This window comes from Eretmochelys imbricata, chromosome 10 (assembly GCF_965152235.1).
Source record: "Eretmochelys imbricata isolate rEreImb1 chromosome 10, rEreImb1.hap1, whole genome shotgun sequence".
In the NCBI taxonomy this organism is placed as follows: Eukaryota; Metazoa; Chordata; order Testudines; family Cheloniidae; genus Eretmochelys; species Eretmochelys imbricata.
In genome coordinates, this window is record NC_135581.1 from 58,073,793 (window position 1) to 58,093,992 (window position 20,200).

A 20,200-nucleotide genomic window follows, 5' to 3' on the forward strand; every position below is an offset into this window, starting at 1 on the left:
CCTTTATCTTTCACTAGCCGTGTTAGTCTGTATTCGCAAAAAGAAAAGGAGTACTTGTGGCAAATAAATTGGTTAGTCTCTAAGGTGCCAGAAGTACTCCTAGCCTTTATCTGATACTCTCCTTTAGTCCTTTTGGCTACGACACCAATCTTTTCTTAATTATGCTGAGCAGAGAAAAAGCTGAATATGTAAACGAATCCCATCCATCTTTAATCAAGCCTTGAATTAATGTTCTATAAATGCAATCAGCTTAATCTAGGCACATTTTTGATGCTTTAAAGGTTATCTACAATACACAGAAAGCTTAAAGTGATAGTTTGAGAGGTATCTGAAAAATCTTTCCAAGCATCCTGAAAAATACTGCTGCAGCTCTTAATAATGTACATTAACGTGGACTGAGCAGGCATCTCTGAAGATGATGGGCAAGAGTTAAAAATGCACAAGACTGAGAAAATAGGCAAGGGCTAAAACCGCAGAGTCAACAAGAAACAGTACTCCAAAGGAAAATTCATGAATTTAAAAACGAAAATAAATTAAGATAAAGAGCTACAGGCCATACTATGTGCAAAAAATAAAGTTGATTTATCCTGTCTCTCCTCCCTTTCCTTCCCACTGTGTGTTATTTTGTTTTATGTTGCCTATTAGGACTGTAATCTTGCTGGTGCACAGACTAATCTGAAGCAAATGTCATGTTTCAGACCTATAAAATACATTTATGGAAGTGGGGGTTGTATTAACAGATATTTCTGTGAAACACACACACACACTTCCAAATAAGTGACCCACTACTGCTTTAAGGAGCACGCTCAAAGAAGTAGATGCTTATGATTAGAATGCAGTTAATTTATTCAAACCAAATGACTCTGCGGGAATATCATTTTGTCATTCTTGTTAAATACTATTATTCAAAGACCTGGGTGTACTGGCTGATCACAGCAGGACTATGAGCTGCCAATGTGATGCAGCCATGAAAAACTCTAATGCAGTCGTAGGATGCATCAGGTGAGGTATTTCCAGTAGAGACAGGGAAGTGTTAGTACCTTTATACAAGGCACTGGTGAGACTTCATCTGTAATACTCTGTGCAATTCTGGTCTCCATGTTTAAGAATGATTAATTCAAACTGGAACAGGTGCATAGAAGGGCTATTAGCATGACCTGAGGAGAGGAAAACCTACCTTATGATAGGAGACTCAAAGAGCTTGGCTTGTTTAGCCTAACCAAAAGAAGGCTGACAGGAGATATGATTGCTCTCTATGAATACATCAGGTGGATAAATACCACAGAGGGAGAGGAGATATTTAAGTTAAGCGCCAGTGTGGACACAAGAACAAATGGTTATAAACACATTTAGACTTTAAATTAGATTAAGGTTTCTAACCATCAGAGGAGTGAAGTTCTGGAACAGCCTTCCAAGGGGGGCAAAAAACCTAACTGTCTCCAAGATTGATCGTGATATATATATGGAGAGGACGGTATGATGAGACTGCCTATAATGACATGTAGTTGATCTGTGACGGCTAGCACCAAGTATCTCCAACGGCTGGAGACAGAACACTAGATGGGGAGGGCTCTGAGTTACTGCAGAGAATTCTTTCCTAGGTGTCTGGGTGGTAAGTCTTGTCCACATACTTAGGGTCTAACTGATCACCATATTTGGGGTCAGGAAGGAATTTTCACCCAGGTAAGATTGGCAGAGAGCCTAAGGGTTGTTCACCTTCCTCTGCAGCATGAGACATGGGTCACTTCCAGGTTTAAACTAGGGTGTAAAAGGTGGAGTCTCTGTAACCTGAAGTCTTTAAAACAAGGATTGAAAACTTCAGTAACTTAGCCAGAGGTTATGGGTCTATTACAGGAGTGGGTGGGTGAGGTTCTGTGGCCTGCAATGTGCAGGTGGTCAGACTAGAGGATAAGGATGGTCCTTTCTGGCCTTGAAGTCTGAGTCTATGTAACTCCCTTAGTTAATTTTATCAGAAATCAGCTTTGCTAAAAAAGTTACAACCACCTTCTAAAAATGATTTCTACAATCCTTCAAGTTTTAGAAGTTGCAACACACCCTCAACAACAAATAGATATGTATATATTTGTTGCAGAGGCACTTGAGTGGCTCCACATGTCAGTGCCAAGTTTTCTGCTTCAAGCAAAGTTGCTTGACAAAAGCATCTAGCTCTAGTAGGAAGGCAAATTCTCAACCTGGAGAACTTGTGGCTCATCAGACACTCTGCAAGGACAGACAGACATCTGTAACATCCTTGTGGATTTTGTCCAACGTCCTAAAGCCAAGGATCACTAGTGGAAATGAGAAACAAATTTTGATATGGATATCCTCCATACATACAAACCATTTTGAACAACATTACTTCTTGCTTGTTTTCAGGCTGTTAATGAAGACTATACAAAACACACACACAAAGTATAACATGCTTTTTAAACTGATATCCACATTTTTAGGAGGTTAGCATTTTTTTTTTTAAGTTACTTACACAGGAGATAAACTATCCCACTCAACTCACCCACCATACAAAGAGATAGAGGCTAATCTTACCGATAGCTTTCTCCAACTGTTACGATTTCCACTTCACTGTCTGTTGAGGTAACATTGATTTCTTCATTGGCAGTGACCTGGGGAGTGGAGGATGCTTCAATCACTACAACATCTTCATCAATACTTCCTGGAGCAGGGAAGGGGAGAGAAAAATCAACAGTTTGGATTATGTACATTTGATATTTCCTTTTTCATACAAGAGTCATAGAACCATGGGACTGGAAGGGACCTCGAGAGGTCATCTAGTCCAGTCCCCTGCACTCATGGAATTCATTTTTTGTTTATAAGTTATTACCTTTATATATTAAAAAACTGCCTTTATTAAAGTGTATTTGCATTTTATAGTATATACACAAGTAAAAGGGATACAGTAGTGATAATGTAACAAATCTGTAATGCAAGCCCGTCAAAAGCATCTACCAAATCTGATCCAAAATAACTATTCAGAGAAGCAGGACTGATTCAACACTACCCTCTCCGAACCCTCAACAACTACGTTTTTAGGTTTTGAGGGAGACAACACAACTCAACTTACTGAGATTTTTCAGTTTTAGATTACCAAAGCAACAGATAAAAAAATAACTGATAATCTTGAACTGAACATCTCTACAGTTAATGGAAATAAGATGAAGTTCAAAGGCTAGAAACAGACAGCAAGTAGATATGCAATCTTCTATCTCAGACAATTTAAAACATTTTAGTCTCATTATCTGTACCACTTTATTTCATTTAATGACCACCTAAAAGGTACACTAGAAAAGGAGTTTAGAAAGAACTGAAGAGTGCCAAACTGTGATCTAAATCTTAAAGGAGCCTGCATGAACACATTGGAACTTACAAGCATTTTTACACAGCCTATCCCTTTACTAAGACTTTTGGGTAAGAGACTGTGAGGGCTATGTATTTTAGAGGAAACATATTAGAATGTAGAAATTGTGTCTTCAGTTTTGATGATTGGATGCATTTTGTAACTTGCATGAAGTCTCACCAAAAAAATGTAAGACCCAAAAGACTTGGGGAGAATACTACATGTAAGTTTAAACTGTGTCCTAATTGCATTATGTTTTCTACAACTTGTAAGTAAACAGTTACAAAATTAAATCTGTATTTGCCACCTCCTTTTGTCATAGCTATTCATATATAAAAGAAGAGATTCAGCATGTTCTGATGTTAAAGTAAGAGTTCCTGAGTGTTGGGAACACTGCTGACTGCAAGGGCATACAAGTGAAATCTCAACTGGTGGGGGGAGGGGAGGGGAAGGGAAGAATCACTTGTCAATATTTTTCCCTAACTTTTTGGCAAACAAATATTTTTCAAGAGGCTAAAAAATTAAGTTATTGCCTATTGGTTTTTACTTTCTAAATACTGAATATTTCTGTATTATTTTTACCCAGCCAGCTGGAGTCAAATAACCAAAATATTAAGCCAGTTTTGCAAAGCTGTGCTCACCCACTCACTTTGCAAGAACAATATTCTGATAGGCAAGTAATATTGTCCCATTGTCATCAGTTTGCAGAATAGATTTGGTCTTTAATGATAATATTTTCATTACTCCTGGGGGAATTGTGCGCCACTGTGCATGCACAGAATTCATGTCCCCCACAGATTTCTTTGCTTCCCAGCAGAAAAATGACTCTCTGATGGGGAAGCAAAGGGAAGAGTGGTCATGTGACCCCCCCCCAGCAGTATGTTTTGGGTGCCCAGCACAGCTAGCAGACAGGTAAACTACTGTGGGGCAGACGGTGGGACTGGGGAAGACCTGGCTGTAGATACCCTGCGCCGTGCTCAGCTGCTAGTCCTTGCACTTCCCCTGTACAGCATCTGGGGCTGGGTCAGACCCACCCCTAGATTTCTCCCCAGGCTGCAGAAAGCTCTGCAAACTCTCCCCCCCATTGCTTCCTGCACCCACTGCTCTTCAGCTGCAGGGGAAGGGAAGGAATCACTGTACAGGGAGCTGCTCCCCCATTCATCCAGTCTCCCTCCAGCCTCACCCCCCACACACACCCAGAGCCCCCCCTGCCACGCCCCATTCCCCCTGCACTTGGACCACCACGACAAGCCACCTGCACCCAGATCACCACCCCCCCGAGCCTCAACCAGCTTCACCTGGATCCCCACCCTATTGAGCCCCACTCCCCAGCATCTGGACCTCCCCACTGAACCCCCCTACATCCAGACCCCACTGCCAAGCTTTATTCCACCACCCACGCGCCCCCCCCCCCCCACTGAGCCCCAACCACCTTCACCTGGACCTCCCTGCATAGTCCCATTACTGTTGCTCTCATAACAAGCCCCTTTGCATCCAGATCCCCCTGCACCCAGATCCCCCACTGAGCCGCCTGCACAGAGGTTGCTCCACACAGAACCCTCTCAACCCACACCTGGATCCCCCCACACTAAGCCCCTCCATACTTGGATCCTGCCTTGCTGAGCCTGCCTGCCCACACCTGGTGCACCCGGCACAGAGGGGCAGGTCCCTGGGGTGTTTCTGGGGCAGGCCCAGTCCTTGCACTGTGTCAGGGTTGGGAGCAGCCTCACCGCTGAGTCCATGTCCTGGGGTGGAGCTGCAGAGTGATCCCACCTCTTTGCAGCCAGTGGCCTGTGCTCCCCAATGCCATGCTGTAGCCTCCACATTTATTTGACAAAAAAATTGCAGAATTCTAAAATATTGTGCTCAGAATTTTTAATATTTTGGTGCAGAATGCCCTCAGGAGTATTTCATGACAATTTTTCCAGAAGTCTATTATACACACCCACTTTCCATGAGTGAAGCAGCTTATTGGAAAAAGGAAACTAAATTTACATATTCCACAGACAATGGTAAGACACTTATTTAAATACATACTGATGGGGTTTAGAGATGAGGTTAACAGGTGATAGGAGTAAGAGCCAATTAGTGCACCTGTGCCTGCCTCCTGTCCTGTGGGATAAGAGCTCCATAAGGATCATTAGGCACCTGGACCTGATAAAGAAGCTGAGGGAACTCAGTAGGGGGAGCTAGGATTCTCCTGTGGAAAGAAATTCCTACACCTACCTACCTACGCCAACGAAAGAACCCCCAGTGTAGGATCTACACTGATGTGCTGCAGCAGTGCCACTGTAGCCTTTCAAGTGTAGACAAGCCCTAAATGTCTGAATGTAGGGTAGGTAGCTCCTTTCCACTGCAATGACAAAAAAATCAGAGCATGAGTACATCTGTTATGGGTATTTTAGGGCCATGGACGGCAGAGTTAAGGTTGTATGGTGTGTACCCTAACTGTATATTTCCTGGTTTTCTGAAGTTTAAATTTTGCAGAACTCAATGTTCTGAAAGGTTACAAGAGGTCACTGGGAAACCTGAACCCTGTATTAATGATTTTATTATCTGTAGCTAGTGAACTGAATGTTTCTAGTCACTAGTTAAAAAACATTGAAGAAAACGAAGATCTCATCCTCTCATACCTAGTTTTACTCAGACTGGAAAAGGAAAAAGAAGCTTTCCTGTTTGTTCAACTGCAAATTAGTTTCTCAAGTCTGAACTAATCATTGAACAGAATTAGTTGAATTAAAATGGAAAAAAAATTCTCTCTGCACATACAGAAGAGGCTATTTTTCTCAAAAGCTGCTTTAGAACTTCAACAAACTCTGGTTCCAGGTATTTAGCCAGTAACTTTCACCTGTCCAATGGTCTTTATTTAAAACGGCAGCAAAACTGTACAGACTGCTCAGTACTATATTTTGTATTTAATTTAAATAATTTTAATAAATGAAATAAAAATTTAGACCATAACATAGGTTGTCAATTTCCGATTTACGTATGTTTTTATATAAACCTGCATTTAATTTCAAAAATGGTTTGTTTTTTTAAAATCATTGATTCTTATCCATGCTGCCAGTGGACCACAGTCTGGGAACCATTATTTTATTCTAGTGCAGGACTTAGGGCTAACATGGTTATAGGAACTTAAACTCTCAGTTTAATTCTGTTACAAATTAAAAGTACATCATTACTCAGATATATATTAAATACTGAACTCTCTTAATGGGAGAACTATAGTACACTCTCCCAAATAACCTATTTCCTTTTTTAAAGGAAGAGCACCATTTGTAAGGTCTATAAACAAAAAGGCTAAGGAAAACCATGCACATACTATTCACCGTAAAATGAACAGATTAATAACCAACTAGATTACTCACTCAAAAAAAACAAAAGCTCCATTTTACCTGAGGGAACAGTTGTACTGTTTTGGTGGTTGTCACCAGGAGATACAAATAAGTCTTCCTCTCCTTCAGTGGAAGAACTTGAGGAAGATTCACTACTGAGGTCATTCTCACTGGAACTGCTAGAGCTGGGTAGCAAAGCATACTTTCTTCGAGCTAATACCTCCCGTTTTTTTCTCTGAATTAAAATTCGTTCTTTTTGGTTTTGTGTTCGCTGTGAGGAACTGGTTTTCACAAACCTCTTTCTATATGGAGGTCTTCTCGGTGAATTGCTATGAAAACAGGGTCTTTTCATTAATAGTCCAGGTACAGATTCTGTCTCAGTACGAGGCCACTTTTGTGACCTTGCACTATGAGTTCTACTTGTACTCAACACTGCCTGAGTATGTCTTACAGGGGTCTCCTTTTCCTCATCAGATGTGATTGTATCAGAGTCTCCAAAATGTAGGCTAGATGAAGGTGAAGACACACAGTCACTAAAAGAAGAATCATTGTCTTCACTTTGTGTTTCTAAGCGTTGTCTTAGTCCTAAAATTCCCTGGTTTTCTTTAACACCACAGTTTTGAGCATATGAAGGGCCAGCCTGCTGACTCTTGCGTTTTTTCCGCACTACGATACCTTTGTCTTGTTCTGGATGATTGCCATTCATGTCCTGCTTTTGAGAGTCACCACACAAGTGAGAGAATTCATTCCCTACTTTATTGGCAATCATCTCAACTTCTGCAGGGAAACTTTTGGCTGCCCCAATGGGCTCAGGATTCAAGAGGATCCCCTTCAGACTCTCCTGTCTCTTTGGTGCATCAGAGGGAACTTCACTCTTCATATCCGCTTTTATAGTATAGACTATATTACATTTGGGAGTCCATTGAGACATGGAAAACTACAAAGAAGTCCTGGAAAGAAAATCAGACATGCATCAAAAAAAAAAAAATTAACCTGCTATTAATGTTGCACTAGAATAGCTATAGATTAACAACCAAAAAAACACCACAACTTTTAGTGGCAATGGGAGTATGGCTAGCTATTTTGCTTCTTTCACTAATATGCCAGAAAAAACGTTGGTTTTATGAAGTATTTTTTCTGCTAGAAATATGTTCTGTTTTTATTCCAGACAATTTATTTATTTCTAGAATTATTTCTAGAAATGTAGTCAGACAAAATGTCTATTCTACCTTTGGCCAAGGGGGCTTTATACGCAACTCTCATCAGCATTTAAAGGGCCTTACAGGTATATAAATAGGTGAAAGAATAGTGACTCCAAAATATTAAGACAGGACAATAATGACATAATGGGCTTTCTATGACTCAACCTGCTGGTGGTCCCAAACAACCTTTTACACTAGAAGCCAACAACTTATAGTAAGGCATCCAATATGGCATATTCAGAGATTCTAATCACCAGGATATAAGACAGAAACCCAGTAAAGAACTCAAAAGCAAGCGAGCTTTAAGGATATAACCATCCAGTACAAGTTATGCAGTGTTTCCCTACCAAGAAATAATTTGAGTTTCAAATCATTTTAATAATGTCTTCATATATGTACAATGTAACTAACATAGAACCTTTCCTTTCTGGCCATTACCCTATTTTACTTAAGCATGGAATGAGCTACAGAATTAAGGGATTTACCACTGAGTACTCTCAATGTTACCTACAAAGTGCTCAGAGGTTGTCAATTTCAACGCAATGTTTAAGACATCCTAAAACTGTAACAAACATGTTTTATTTTTTTAATAATGTTAACATTACATAGGTGTCTCAGAACTAGTTTGCCTTTCACATTGCTGTAAATAATTCTGTGGAAAGATATGAATACGCAAGATAATTTTAGAAAGTCTTGTTGAATTCTGGCAAAAGGAAATATTCCAGCAAGCCAGTCAGAAATTTGCCAATACATTCTGGGAAGTCACTACTTTATTGCCCCATCAGGAGGTCTGCATCAGCTGTTTGGAGTAAAACAATTCTAGAAATCGCAAGTAACTTTGGCTTTTTTCCCCCTCCAGAGTCCAGCAAGATCTAGTACAAATATTTTGTTAAGTCAGGTCAGCTATTTTGACTAGTACTGTAACATACTAAAATGTCTTGTTTCTGCCCCCCACAAAATGAGGGAATGTTGTTTAAAGTGTCAAAACATTAAACCAAAGAATGTTTAATTTCACACACATTGTAAAGTTTAAATTGAAAAAGCATTAGCTTTGGGATAATTTACAAATATCTTGTAATACTTCACAAGTAATTCAACATGCTGTCAAGAGATTAGTGACTGTGTGAAGCAAATTGCTTATTGGTTTCTAAAAAATGGTCATCATACTAGACTATCTTTAAGGATGATACATGTTTTTGAAGTAACTCTGATACATTACCATATTCAGAAAATATAAATAGCTTTAATTTGTCACCACCAGCAACCTCTACAGTGGAAGAGATATCTCCACCCAAATGGCCCAGGACATTGCCATAATGAGAAGCCTATCTCTGATCAACCACAGCCAGCTGCTGGAAAGACAAGGGTGCTACACTACCTACCACAGGGCTGTCCTTAACCATTCTTAGGTTTTCTCTTTCATATCAGCTGCTAGCTAGAGACTATTTAAGTATGAATCTCTGCTGGTCCCCTCTGGCTGCTGGATGGAGAAAACAGGATCCCTCATTTCATTCAGCATTTTTTTTTTTTAAAGAAGGGAAGGCCTCCACTACTGTACTCTTGGCTCCTTAAGAGTGGGGTGCAGGATTCCTAATCTATACTTTCCTGATCCCATGAATAGCTAGTGCACACCTGTTATTCCTGCTCATAGCTTTCCTGGTAAGCAACAAAGTGATATCAACCTGAATAGCGTCATAAATATTGAAACAAAACATTGGAAGAATGAAGATCATATTAGATCACTTCACATTTTATACAGTTGCAAGAAAACCTGAAGGGCTAGTTATCTGACTTTAATCAATTAGTTTCTCCAAAATGTAACGGCTTTGTCCCAGTTGCTCGCTCAGAAAAGCTTTCTTTCTTTCTAAGTAGATTCTTCAAGCCGTGGTTTTATAAGCTAGTGTATTCAAGGTGCACTGGTTAAGATAAACCGGTGCAACATCACTCCTTTAGTAAAACTTTTGTTTTTAGAAAAGGTCTGAGTTCACAGCTGAGTATATGGTACCAAGCACAGTGATGGAACACAACTATTTCCTTAACCTCATCAAAACATTTTGAAACCCTTATAGCCTGAGGCTTGAAGGTTCTTCAAACTGTCTTTTGTATATCAGCCTCTGCATATTTGCCCCCAGAGAAAATCATGCATTAGATTCTGTCTCTCTGAATAATCTCAAGAAGATGGATTGGCAAGAGGCACTACACAAAACATGATGAAGCTGATGAATGACAAAAGGCTCGCACATATGTGGAATGGGGTACAATTATAATTCATATGTAGGAATACCAGATGTGGAGATAGCTGAAAACTCCAAGCAGTTACATCTCCTATTGCATATTGAGAGAGGACTAGCCTGGCTATTCAAGAAGTTGAATACTTTCACCACTGCCACCCTCAGAATGTGGCCCCCATACACCTACACGTCCCAACAGTACTTAATTTCTCAGCAACTCTGGTCTTAGGCTTGTCTACACTTAAAAATTAGATTTACCTAGCTATGTTGCTCAGGGCTGTGAAAAATTTTGCACTGAGTGTTATAGGCTAACCGAGACATAGCCAGGTCAATGGAAGAATTCTTCTGTCAACCTATCTACTGCCTCTTGGAGAGGTGGAGTAACTACATCAATGGAAATCCCCTTCCATTGATTTAGGAAGAATCTATATTACGGTGTGAAAGCTGCAGCTATACTGTAGATATACCCATATTCACCCAGCACTCAACCTATTTTTCCAGTTCACACCATAAACATCCATTCCCTACTATCTGTCATGCAGACAGTTCACAAGATTCACTCAGAGTAACACTTTTTTTTAAAAGGGTTCCAGTGGCAGATACTTCCTGTACACAGCTGTAAAATTATATAATGTGTCTGCAAACATGTAGCTGTACCTTGTGTTAATTCCACTAAGCCTGTGCAACCATTATCTTCCAAAAGGAAAACTGAATATGGTAGGTATCTAAGATTAACTATGGCATGGGGACATTGGATCAGCACATATTTAGGTAATTTGCAATTGTTTATTTTTTTTATCAGCAACCTAGGTAAAGTGAAACAAAAGACATGTTACAACTTACTATTTGAATAGATTTGACACAAATTCTATGTATGTATATAATCTACCCTTTCATAAGAAAGGAGCTATAGTACACTGAAATGGGAGAGCTGTGTATAGACAAGGCTATTTTCACTCCATGAACACTTTACCCTATGCTACACATGGTGGCAAATTGGCAGAGAGTGTCACATATCATATTAGCTCCCCTGGTACTTGCTGCCAGGGAAGATTCCCCTCACTGCTGGAGTGTTAGGCTGCTGGTATGCAAAAACATTAGTCTCCACAGATCAGTCTGGGGAAAACAAAACAAAAAAACCCCAACCAACCACTTTTGCTCTTACAATTGTTGTGAAATAAAAGCAGCAATACCCTTGGCAAGGTATTTAATGTCAATATGTTTCAACTGGTATATACACCTCCCATTTAGACTAATAAAAGGACAATCCAAAAGCATTTGACTCCAATAATAACTGCAATAATATTAGAAGCACCTCCTATTCCTCTCAAAGTAATCAAGCTAGAACAAACAATAAGCAGGACACCAAGTAGCATCATGGAAATATGAGTGCCATTACATTCTCTAACCGAAGGTGGGAAAACCACCGATGATGTACACAAACAAGTTTAAAATTCATGTGGACTTTGCCAAACCAACCAGAATGATCTATTAAGAGATCAGTGATCCACTACTGCCTGCATCTTCAAATTAATGGTAGCATTTTGGGGTGGACAAATGTATTTTGGATGTCACTAATACCTAAGCCCTTGTCTACTTTGAAAAAAGCCACAGAATTTAGTTTCACTAAGACCACAGAATTTTATGGCACTCTGGTGTAGCACACTGGAAATTCTGGTTCATCAGCTAGCTGCTTCTACTAAGATCAGCAGCTATGAGACAGTTAATACCAACATTTACGTCGTCATCTTTAGATTTCAGGGTTAATTCTAAGACGGTTTCAGACTGCATATAAACTCAAAGACAACACTGCATCAGTTTACACTTACATTGCATTCTCTTCATAGTCATAAGCAACAGAGCTTGTTGAAACAGAACTCTGCAGCAAGGAGAAGTTACTGCAGTAGAGCCATCATAAGTAACTATGAAATCCACAGGGCCCTGGATTTCCTAAGCTCAGTTTGGAAGACTCTAGACTTCTTAAAAAAATCTTTCTATTAGCAAAATTCCTGATTAAACGGCCTGAGCCATATTTGTAGGATTTATCCTATATCATAAAGCAAACGGGACTATGGTATTACACGTAAGTGGTGTCTCTCTAAGAAACAATGCTTTATTCCCTTGTCCACTGGGATTGCAGATTACATCAGCAATGTTGGAAGAATCTCATTGCAGAGAATCTGAAAAGCAAATTTGGTCATTTAGAAATTGGTCAACCAATTATTGTCACCTCACACCACCCTCAACACCTTTTCCCACCAGTGGGTAGAGTGCAGTCAGATTCTGACTCTCATCTTCACAAGGCAGAGTTTGTTAAAGGAGACATTTGCTATTTAGGGTTGTTACATGGGCACAACTTAGGCCTGGTCTAGAAGTAAAACTTCAGTTGACCTAGCTACATCGCTCAATGATATGAAAAATTCAGACCACCAAGAGACATAGTTAAGGCAACCTAAGCCCGGGTATAAACACCAGTAGGTCAACAGAAGACTTTTTCCATGGACCAAGCTGCTACCTCGAGGGGGTGGAATTACAGCAATGAAAAAAACCCTTCCATCACTGTAGCAGGTGTCTACACCAGGGCACACCAGAGGCACAGCTCTAGTGCTGCAGCTGTGTCACTCGGGCACAGACATATCCTCAATAGCAGCATTCTGTGCCTTCCACTTAAATTTACTACAACACAGAAGGTGGTCATCTGCTTCTCTGGGAACCTCTGAGCAAAAATTTTCCAAAGCTGGCGAACACCACAGGAGCAAGGTAGACAAAAAAATATCATTGCTAATCATCAAAAGCCATTGGTACCTGGATGTACCACGTCTCTTTTGCTAGAACTGTGTCAAAATGAGAACAGCACCACTTTTACTTCATTTCACTCCTCCATTATTATTCTTTCATTCTTTTGTGATGGAAACAAGTATTTCATGGGAAAAATAAAACCAATGATTAAGAGAATAAGAAAAGATAACATGGAAAAGAAAAAGTGTTATGAACAGTACAGAATAGAGAAGCATAGCAACACTTTCAAAGTTGCACCTACGTGCTTTTCCCACAGATATAAGAGACACCACTCACATTAAGAAATAGCCAACTGAAGATGTACAAAGTTATGTATTCAGGAGCTGGAGCCTATAACAAAGCACTTGATTTAGAGTCTCAATTTCATTTTTACCAGGAACTAAGAAACAGAACATGCCTAGTGGTATTATATATGTCTGTAAAGCTTCTTCCAAAACAAGCTGAAAGAGCCCCAGTGCAAGCCCTAATTTGTTTTGGCCTGAGGAAGGAATGGGGTTTAACCACCACTGAATTTAAGTGGTGCCACAGGCACAAAATCGATATTGCATCCATGTTTTCCTTTAAAGCAACGCAAAAAGAAAAAGATTGGTTTGTGCCAATTTTACTTTATGATGTATAAAGGTGACCCAAAGGTTTTTCAAATAGTTTTTCCATGTTTTTATCCACATCAGAAATTTGTGCCTTGTCCAAGTTGGAAGACCATGCTGAAGAATAGTGCTGACACCCACAAGAGTCAACAAAGGAGGAGGGGGTTTATTCAAAATGCAAATTTAATCAACAGAGTTGAATAAAGTCAACATTTTAAACAATTTAACTAAAGAAAGGACTTAAGACTCAACATTCAGGCCCTCCTTTCTCCCTCTCCTCCTGCTTCAGTGCCAAGTATGAGGACGAAGAACCCACAGCATCCCCCTCCCTACACATACACACTAGATTTCCCAGGCTTTCTATTTCTAATGTTTCTAATGTAAGCAGGAAAATACTTCCAGCCCGCTATACACGCACTCACAAATCAGAAAGCAAAAAGGCCACAAAAACTTTTTTCAGTATCTTTGTGAGGTCATCTTTATAGTGGTACTGTTTGGCACAATACTCACAGTGCACCGGAGGCTTTTTTTTGTTTTTGTTTTTTTTAAAGAGACGCACCACTCCTCCACCAGAGCTTCCACCGAGACCTGGTCTACACTTAAAATCTAGGTTGATATAGCTATATGTTAGTTAAGAGTGTGAAAAATTCTCACCCAAACCACTACAGATATGCCAATCTAATAACCTCCAGTGTAGACAGCTAAACTGATGTTAGAATACTTCGATTGACATAGCTACCACCATTTTGTAAAGTGGTGTTGCTACAGCAATAGAAAGATACCTTCCTTCGGCATTGGCTGCATCTACGCTACAGGATTATCCCAGCATATTTACAGCACCACAGCTATACTGGTGTAGTCCCGATAGTGTAGACCTACCCTCAGACTTAGGTCTCCTCCACTTCCACTCACCCACCTTATTTTGCTATGCCAATACTAGATATGTGGAAACATTTTCTTAACAGATATTTGAGGAAGGATTCCTATACATATCTGTGGCAATATCTAAAAGAAACAGCAAATAGTGGTGCTCAGTGATCATCACTTACAGCTCAGGGTTTGTTTTTTTTTAATTATATGTACTGAACGTTCCTTTCTGGTACAGTCTTCATCACAACAACAAGATGACAAGGAATTTGAGAATCTGATCACAGCCTGAAATGCTGAATACCAAACATAACTTACTTGTTTTAGGAAAGTGCACTGAGGACAACTGAATGGCGCTGCAAAATGTTACCTACACTGCAGGTAACTATAGTAAGCTAAATTATTTAAATTCTATTTAAGAAAATATTAGAAGTGTAGTAGTTACTATATTACATTATTGTATCTATGTGCTGTCCAGAATAGATAATGAACTGCACAACAATCAAATCTGCTTTCTTCTTGTGATGTATCAACATAGCCAGAGCATTTTTTTTAAACTACCATTTTACATTATAAGTAAAGATTCTGTGATGCCACCTTTCAGGTTCTCCAGAGACTGACAGAGGTCTCCAGGAAAGAGTCTATCCCCCTCAGGAAAGAATGGGGGTTGGAGGGAAGTGGCAAGGCGGGGGTCAGGAGGCAAGCGGCGGACGGGCCCTGGTGGGGGAGTGAGGAGGCGAGCCAGCAACAAGTTGGGGTCCTTGCGGTAGGCAGGGGGGTAAGGCAGCGGGCAGGGGGAGGAGGCGGGGTGTGTGTGTGTGTGTGTGTATGTGAGAAGGCAAGCCGCGAGCCAGCAGTAGGGTGAGGAGGCAGGAGGGGGGCGTGTCTGGCTGCAGGCAGAGGAGTGAGGAGGTGAGCAGAGGGTTCGGGGGGGTAAGAGGAAGCAAGTGGCGGGTTGGGGGGGTGAGGATGGATGCGGAGAGGCACCCCCCCAAAAACCTTACATAAAAAAATGATAGTGATTTGGATGTAGATATGTGCATATTACTTTATTAACTTTAAGAAAAATAAATAATTTTAAGAAAAAATGTCAGTGTGGCCACCAGCAAGAGTTAATGGCCGCTCTCTGAGGCCACCAAAAAAATTGTTGTGAAGAACCCCTGCCTTAGGGTAAATTGTTCGTCCATTTCACTTATCAAAGCCTTCCTGCATTCCCATGTCCCCTCAGAAGTAGTCCACAGCCTCATGATAACCTTCCTTGGCCTTGGAAGGCTGAACAGAGCTCTTCAGAGCCTATAAATTCTGCCCTGCTTAGTAAGTATGACAACACTGCAACACCCTTGATAGGTTGAAACGAGTGTTGAAAGACCCACCCAGGAATTTAAGTCATGTCTTACATTGGCAATGTAATGTGTTAAAGAAAGAAACTCAGCCAAATTGATATACCTTAAAGTAGTTAAGGAAAATTAAGCATGCAGTATTAGCTGTAAGTTTTTTATTCCTGTAATGCTATCTGCATTATTTTGTTGGGTTTCTATTTTGTCTACTACTGGCATCAGTTTAATATCCTTTACTAGCATCTCAAACAAAAAAACCCACACACAGACACTACACAACACCTAAACAAAAGCATGCTAATTTCCCAAAACTTCCTGAAATCTATTGCCACTGCAAATAACTGGTACTGCAACACAAGAAGTCAATGCATGACATTAAAAGCAAAGATTCCACAGCGGAAGTACTTTATGAAAGCAAACCCTCACATTCAAGGTCGAGGGAAATGCATGTGCCCGTCATGTTGAATTTCCTTACTTTTCTGAAGTACTTCCACAGCAGTGACACAATACTTTTCACCTAGTTTCAGCTCCATGTGTTTTGACATATTTCTTTCCAAAACTAGCATGCTTTTGAAGCAGTCCAGTACAAACACTATTTTTTATATGAAAGTCTAAGAATCTACAAGCCTATTCACATTTATAGAAGTATGACAATTTACACCAATGAGGATCTTTCGGGCTTCAACCAGCATCTTTAGGTTAAGATGAATGCCTAAATGGGCCTTTCCAGATTCTTTCTCCTCACCCATTAAAATCTGAGGCCATGATCCTACAGCTGGATCCTTGCACTGAGCCTATAGACAAGGATCTCCCGGGATTTTCCATTAAACTTCTAGCACCTGAGAATTTAATAGTTCAGATACTTCAAACTTCATTAATTTGAAATTTTGTATACTGTCAGACCACAGCCAAATATATTATTTATGTTTTTGAAAACTGGGACCAGGGATGACAAGGCAGTTAAAGGTTTTTTTTGTATGTTTGTTTTAAACGGTCCTGCTAAGTGAATATGGGGCAGGTAACTGGGCTCACCATACCCCCTATTTTTTTAAACTCAAAATGTTCAACTACTGCTTTTCCTCTCCCCTTAGGAGTATCAAACACAGGTCTGGTGCTCCCTTATTTGATGGGCTAGACGAAGGTCTCAGCTATGACTTAGATGCTCTCGCAGCCATTTGTGGAAGGATACTAGATCTTTAACAGCAACATGACAGTATTCAGGCTTTGGAATTAAATAGGTATTTTTTATAAAGTTTTAAACATTCTGAATAAATTTAAGGTTTCAATGGCATGTGTAATACTGCAATCTTACTAGTTTTAAGGGAGAAAAAAGTTAGATAAGCCCTACATTTCCAACAAAAAAGAGTAGACTTTGTTTGGGGCGTATTTCAGGCCTTTATACGTCATGAAAAAACAGCAGCACAAATCCCAGGTTGTTTTGATAGCCACTTCTAAGGCTACACAAGTGCTTTCACCTTCAGCCAGCAAAGTTAATCAATATGGACTTCCCCTCACACTACGAGTTCAATATTATGTGCTTTCTAGATTGTCAGTATCTTATCCACATTAGGACAAATTTCCCCACCTTTTAAAACTGTGATAATGAAAAATGAAAGCAATCTTACACAACAGTAATGCTTTGAGGGGCAACAGTAAATGTTGAGTGGCAAAAAAGGTGTGTTTTTCTAATCATGTTAGCTTTATCAAGAGTTGATCTACACAAAAACGTTATCGCATAATTATGTTAGTTGGAGGTGTGATTTTTATTTTTATTTTGCCAGAAGTTATGCTAGTAACAGCTCTAGTGTAGACAGTTATACTGGCACAAAGGTGCTTTACACTGGTATAGCATATTCCAGTTCCAGAATCAGAAATTATACCAGTATGAATTATTTTATACTGGTATAACTACATCCACACAGATATATATATCTATCAACCTGCATCTTAACTTTTTAATCATGCTAAGGTAACTCAACTGAGCTAACACAATTAAAAAAGCCACCCTTTTGCCCATCAAGACAAGGGCTAAAGGACTGGTTACATAGGCCTTGCCTACACCTGAAACACTACAGTGGCACACTGCCGTAGTCCTTTCGTGAAAACACTACCTATGCCAACGGGGGAGGGGTGCTCCCATCAGCATAGGTAATCCACCTCCACAAGAGGCAGTAGGTTGACAAAAAAAATTCTTCTGTCGACCTAGCACTATCTACACAGGGAATTAGGTCGGCTTAAATACATTGTTCAGGGGGCGGATTTTTCACATCCCTATGTGACATTGCTGCTTCGACTTAACTTTTTAGTGTGGACCAGACCTTATACAGTGCTTTTGGGCTCTGATTCAACACAAAGAGTGTTTACTTTTGATTAATAATGAATGGAAATATTTTAAACTACATCAAGATGTGCAATTAGAGTACCCCACACATTTGTTATTACTATTTTACATTTGATATTAGAACCTTACTTCCACAGTTTCATTTCCAATATATCTATTAGATCAGAGGAGAAGTCCTACCAAGAAATAAAACAGGAAAGTTAGAACTAAGCTAGGAGACCGTCTGAAGGTCCTGACCTAAAAAACAGGAGCAAGAAGAATGTAAAGGCTCACCCTATAGTGCCAACATTCTGGAACTCACACTTGCCTATCAGAGTAATGGGAGATCTTGATAATCATTTATAAACACCCATATGGATTCACAATCAGGCAAGTTAAGAATAGAGGCATTTTCGGTTGAGTTCACTTCATTGTGGATTTCATTTAAAAACAACATTACTTTATAAACTCAAAAACTGCTATAGTAATGATAAACATTGTGAGGTGTTCTATTTGTAATTGAAAGATAATACTAATATACTTCCAAAGTTTGGCTTTTTTTAAAAAAAAGTTTAACGTCTTTAACTGGATTCCTTCCTATAATCATGGTAAGTATTCAATGCTTACACATAAGAAATACCATATTTTATTAATATGACTCTAATTATAGAGCTCCGATTATACAAGCTTAAAACCAAATTTCAGAAATGGCTAGAGAAAGTTCAAGATATGCAAATAATCCATTCAATAGTCTGCAGAATTATATTAGTATTGTATTTAAATCTTTAGCAGAATCCAGATGATCTGCTATTTTCTACAACCAGATATAGAAGAACACCGTTGCCTAGTAATCTTTCAGAGTAAGGGGTCAAGGGGGAAGGTTATTATTTATTCGCTTTAGTAAGAGCAAGATGTAGGAAGCTGTTAAGAACTTGAACAATATGAAAAAGCCCTTTAAGGAATTTTAAAAATTCATGACTGTTTATCCATTAAGCTCACCGAGCAAACAGTTGTTACAAAAGAGCAAAAGGAATTATAGCTACACAAAGTGCATAGATGGCAACAATGATGGCATAAAATGAGCGACATAAGATTTTGGGAAGTTGCCTTATTAATGCCAGTGACGGTTACTAAGCAGAAGTGGTTACAGGAGAAAAGACATTCCAGGTTACTTGTACATAGAAGAAACTATACTAGGACAAGCAGAGAATGTTTGCAAGCTGGAAAGGCACACATTTTCATTGTTAGACAAGTTCTCATAGCTTTAGATTTACGCTAAAAAACCCACTGAACTCAAGTCTATGACCGCATATTTTAATTAGTTGACTTGGCAAGATATTTCTTTACACAAACACACACAATCATACTTCTATTCTAAGAGTCAACCACATTATTAGCAACAGAAAAAAAAGTACCATGCATTGAACTTAGTTGTACTACAGCTATTCAACTGGTTTGACAAGAAAACTGTCCAATTTTTAATCTAATCTTGTTAGTATACTGTTACAAAAACTCCAATTTTATTTTCATTCTTACATTTAGTATTCTTAGCTTCAACCTTGATTTAAACGTGGACAGTTAGGTTAACAACACTATGTAAGTCATGGTTTTAAAATGTAAGCATTAATATTTGAAAACCCAGGAATGTTTTAGCTTCAGTGATCTCCAAGGCAAATAAAATATCAATGAATTCAGGAGTAAGCCTTACTTTTTTTTAGAACAGAACGAAGAAAAAAAATGTATTGAAGCCTTTGGTCAAGCCCTAATTTACGGCTTCAACAAACTAGATGTATTATTTCCAGGGAAATGGGAAGATAGCTCTGGCAAGTCATGGAAATATCAACTCACAATATCAAGCTTTCATTTAAAATGAAAGTTTCCAGCCCTCATGGCTGCTAAGAAAACCTTCCAAATACAAACTATAATGATGCAGTGCCATCATGAATCTGCAGACAACTCATTGCTGCTGCTCATAGCTTTGCTAAGCAGTAGAATGAAACAAGACTGATCACTGCCACTGTTAGTTTCACTCCCACATGCAAGGTTCTCACTATCAACAGGACAATTTCATGATACTGCTTTGGACAGCTACGGGCAGAAGCAGACACTGGAGTTATTCACTAAGGAGGAACAGCCAACTAACGGAGGTTGAGGAATCAGAATAGCAGAG

The 20,200-nt window shown here is 39.4% G+C and overlaps 1 protein-coding gene across 4 annotated transcripts in view; it reads right to left on the reverse strand.

The window, feature by feature from the left end:
- Positions 1 to 20,200, reverse strand: part of RNF111 (ring finger protein 111) — a 91,979-nt gene that overhangs the window by 69,056 nt on the left and 2,723 nt on the right. For all 4 annotated transcript variants that reach the window (XM_077827405.1, XM_077827402.1, XM_077827406.1 and 1 more), the window contains exons 2-3: positions 6,748 to 7,637; positions 2,545 to 2,671 (exon numbers count right to left, since the gene is read on the reverse strand). In XM_077827405.1, coding sequence (XP_077683531.1) covers positions 2,545 to 2,671; positions 6,748 to 7,618 — 998 coding nt within the window. In that variant the 5' untranslated portion in view covers positions 7,619 to 7,637. The remainder of the gene's footprint in view (positions 1 to 2,544; positions 2,672 to 6,747; positions 7,638 to 20,200) is intronic.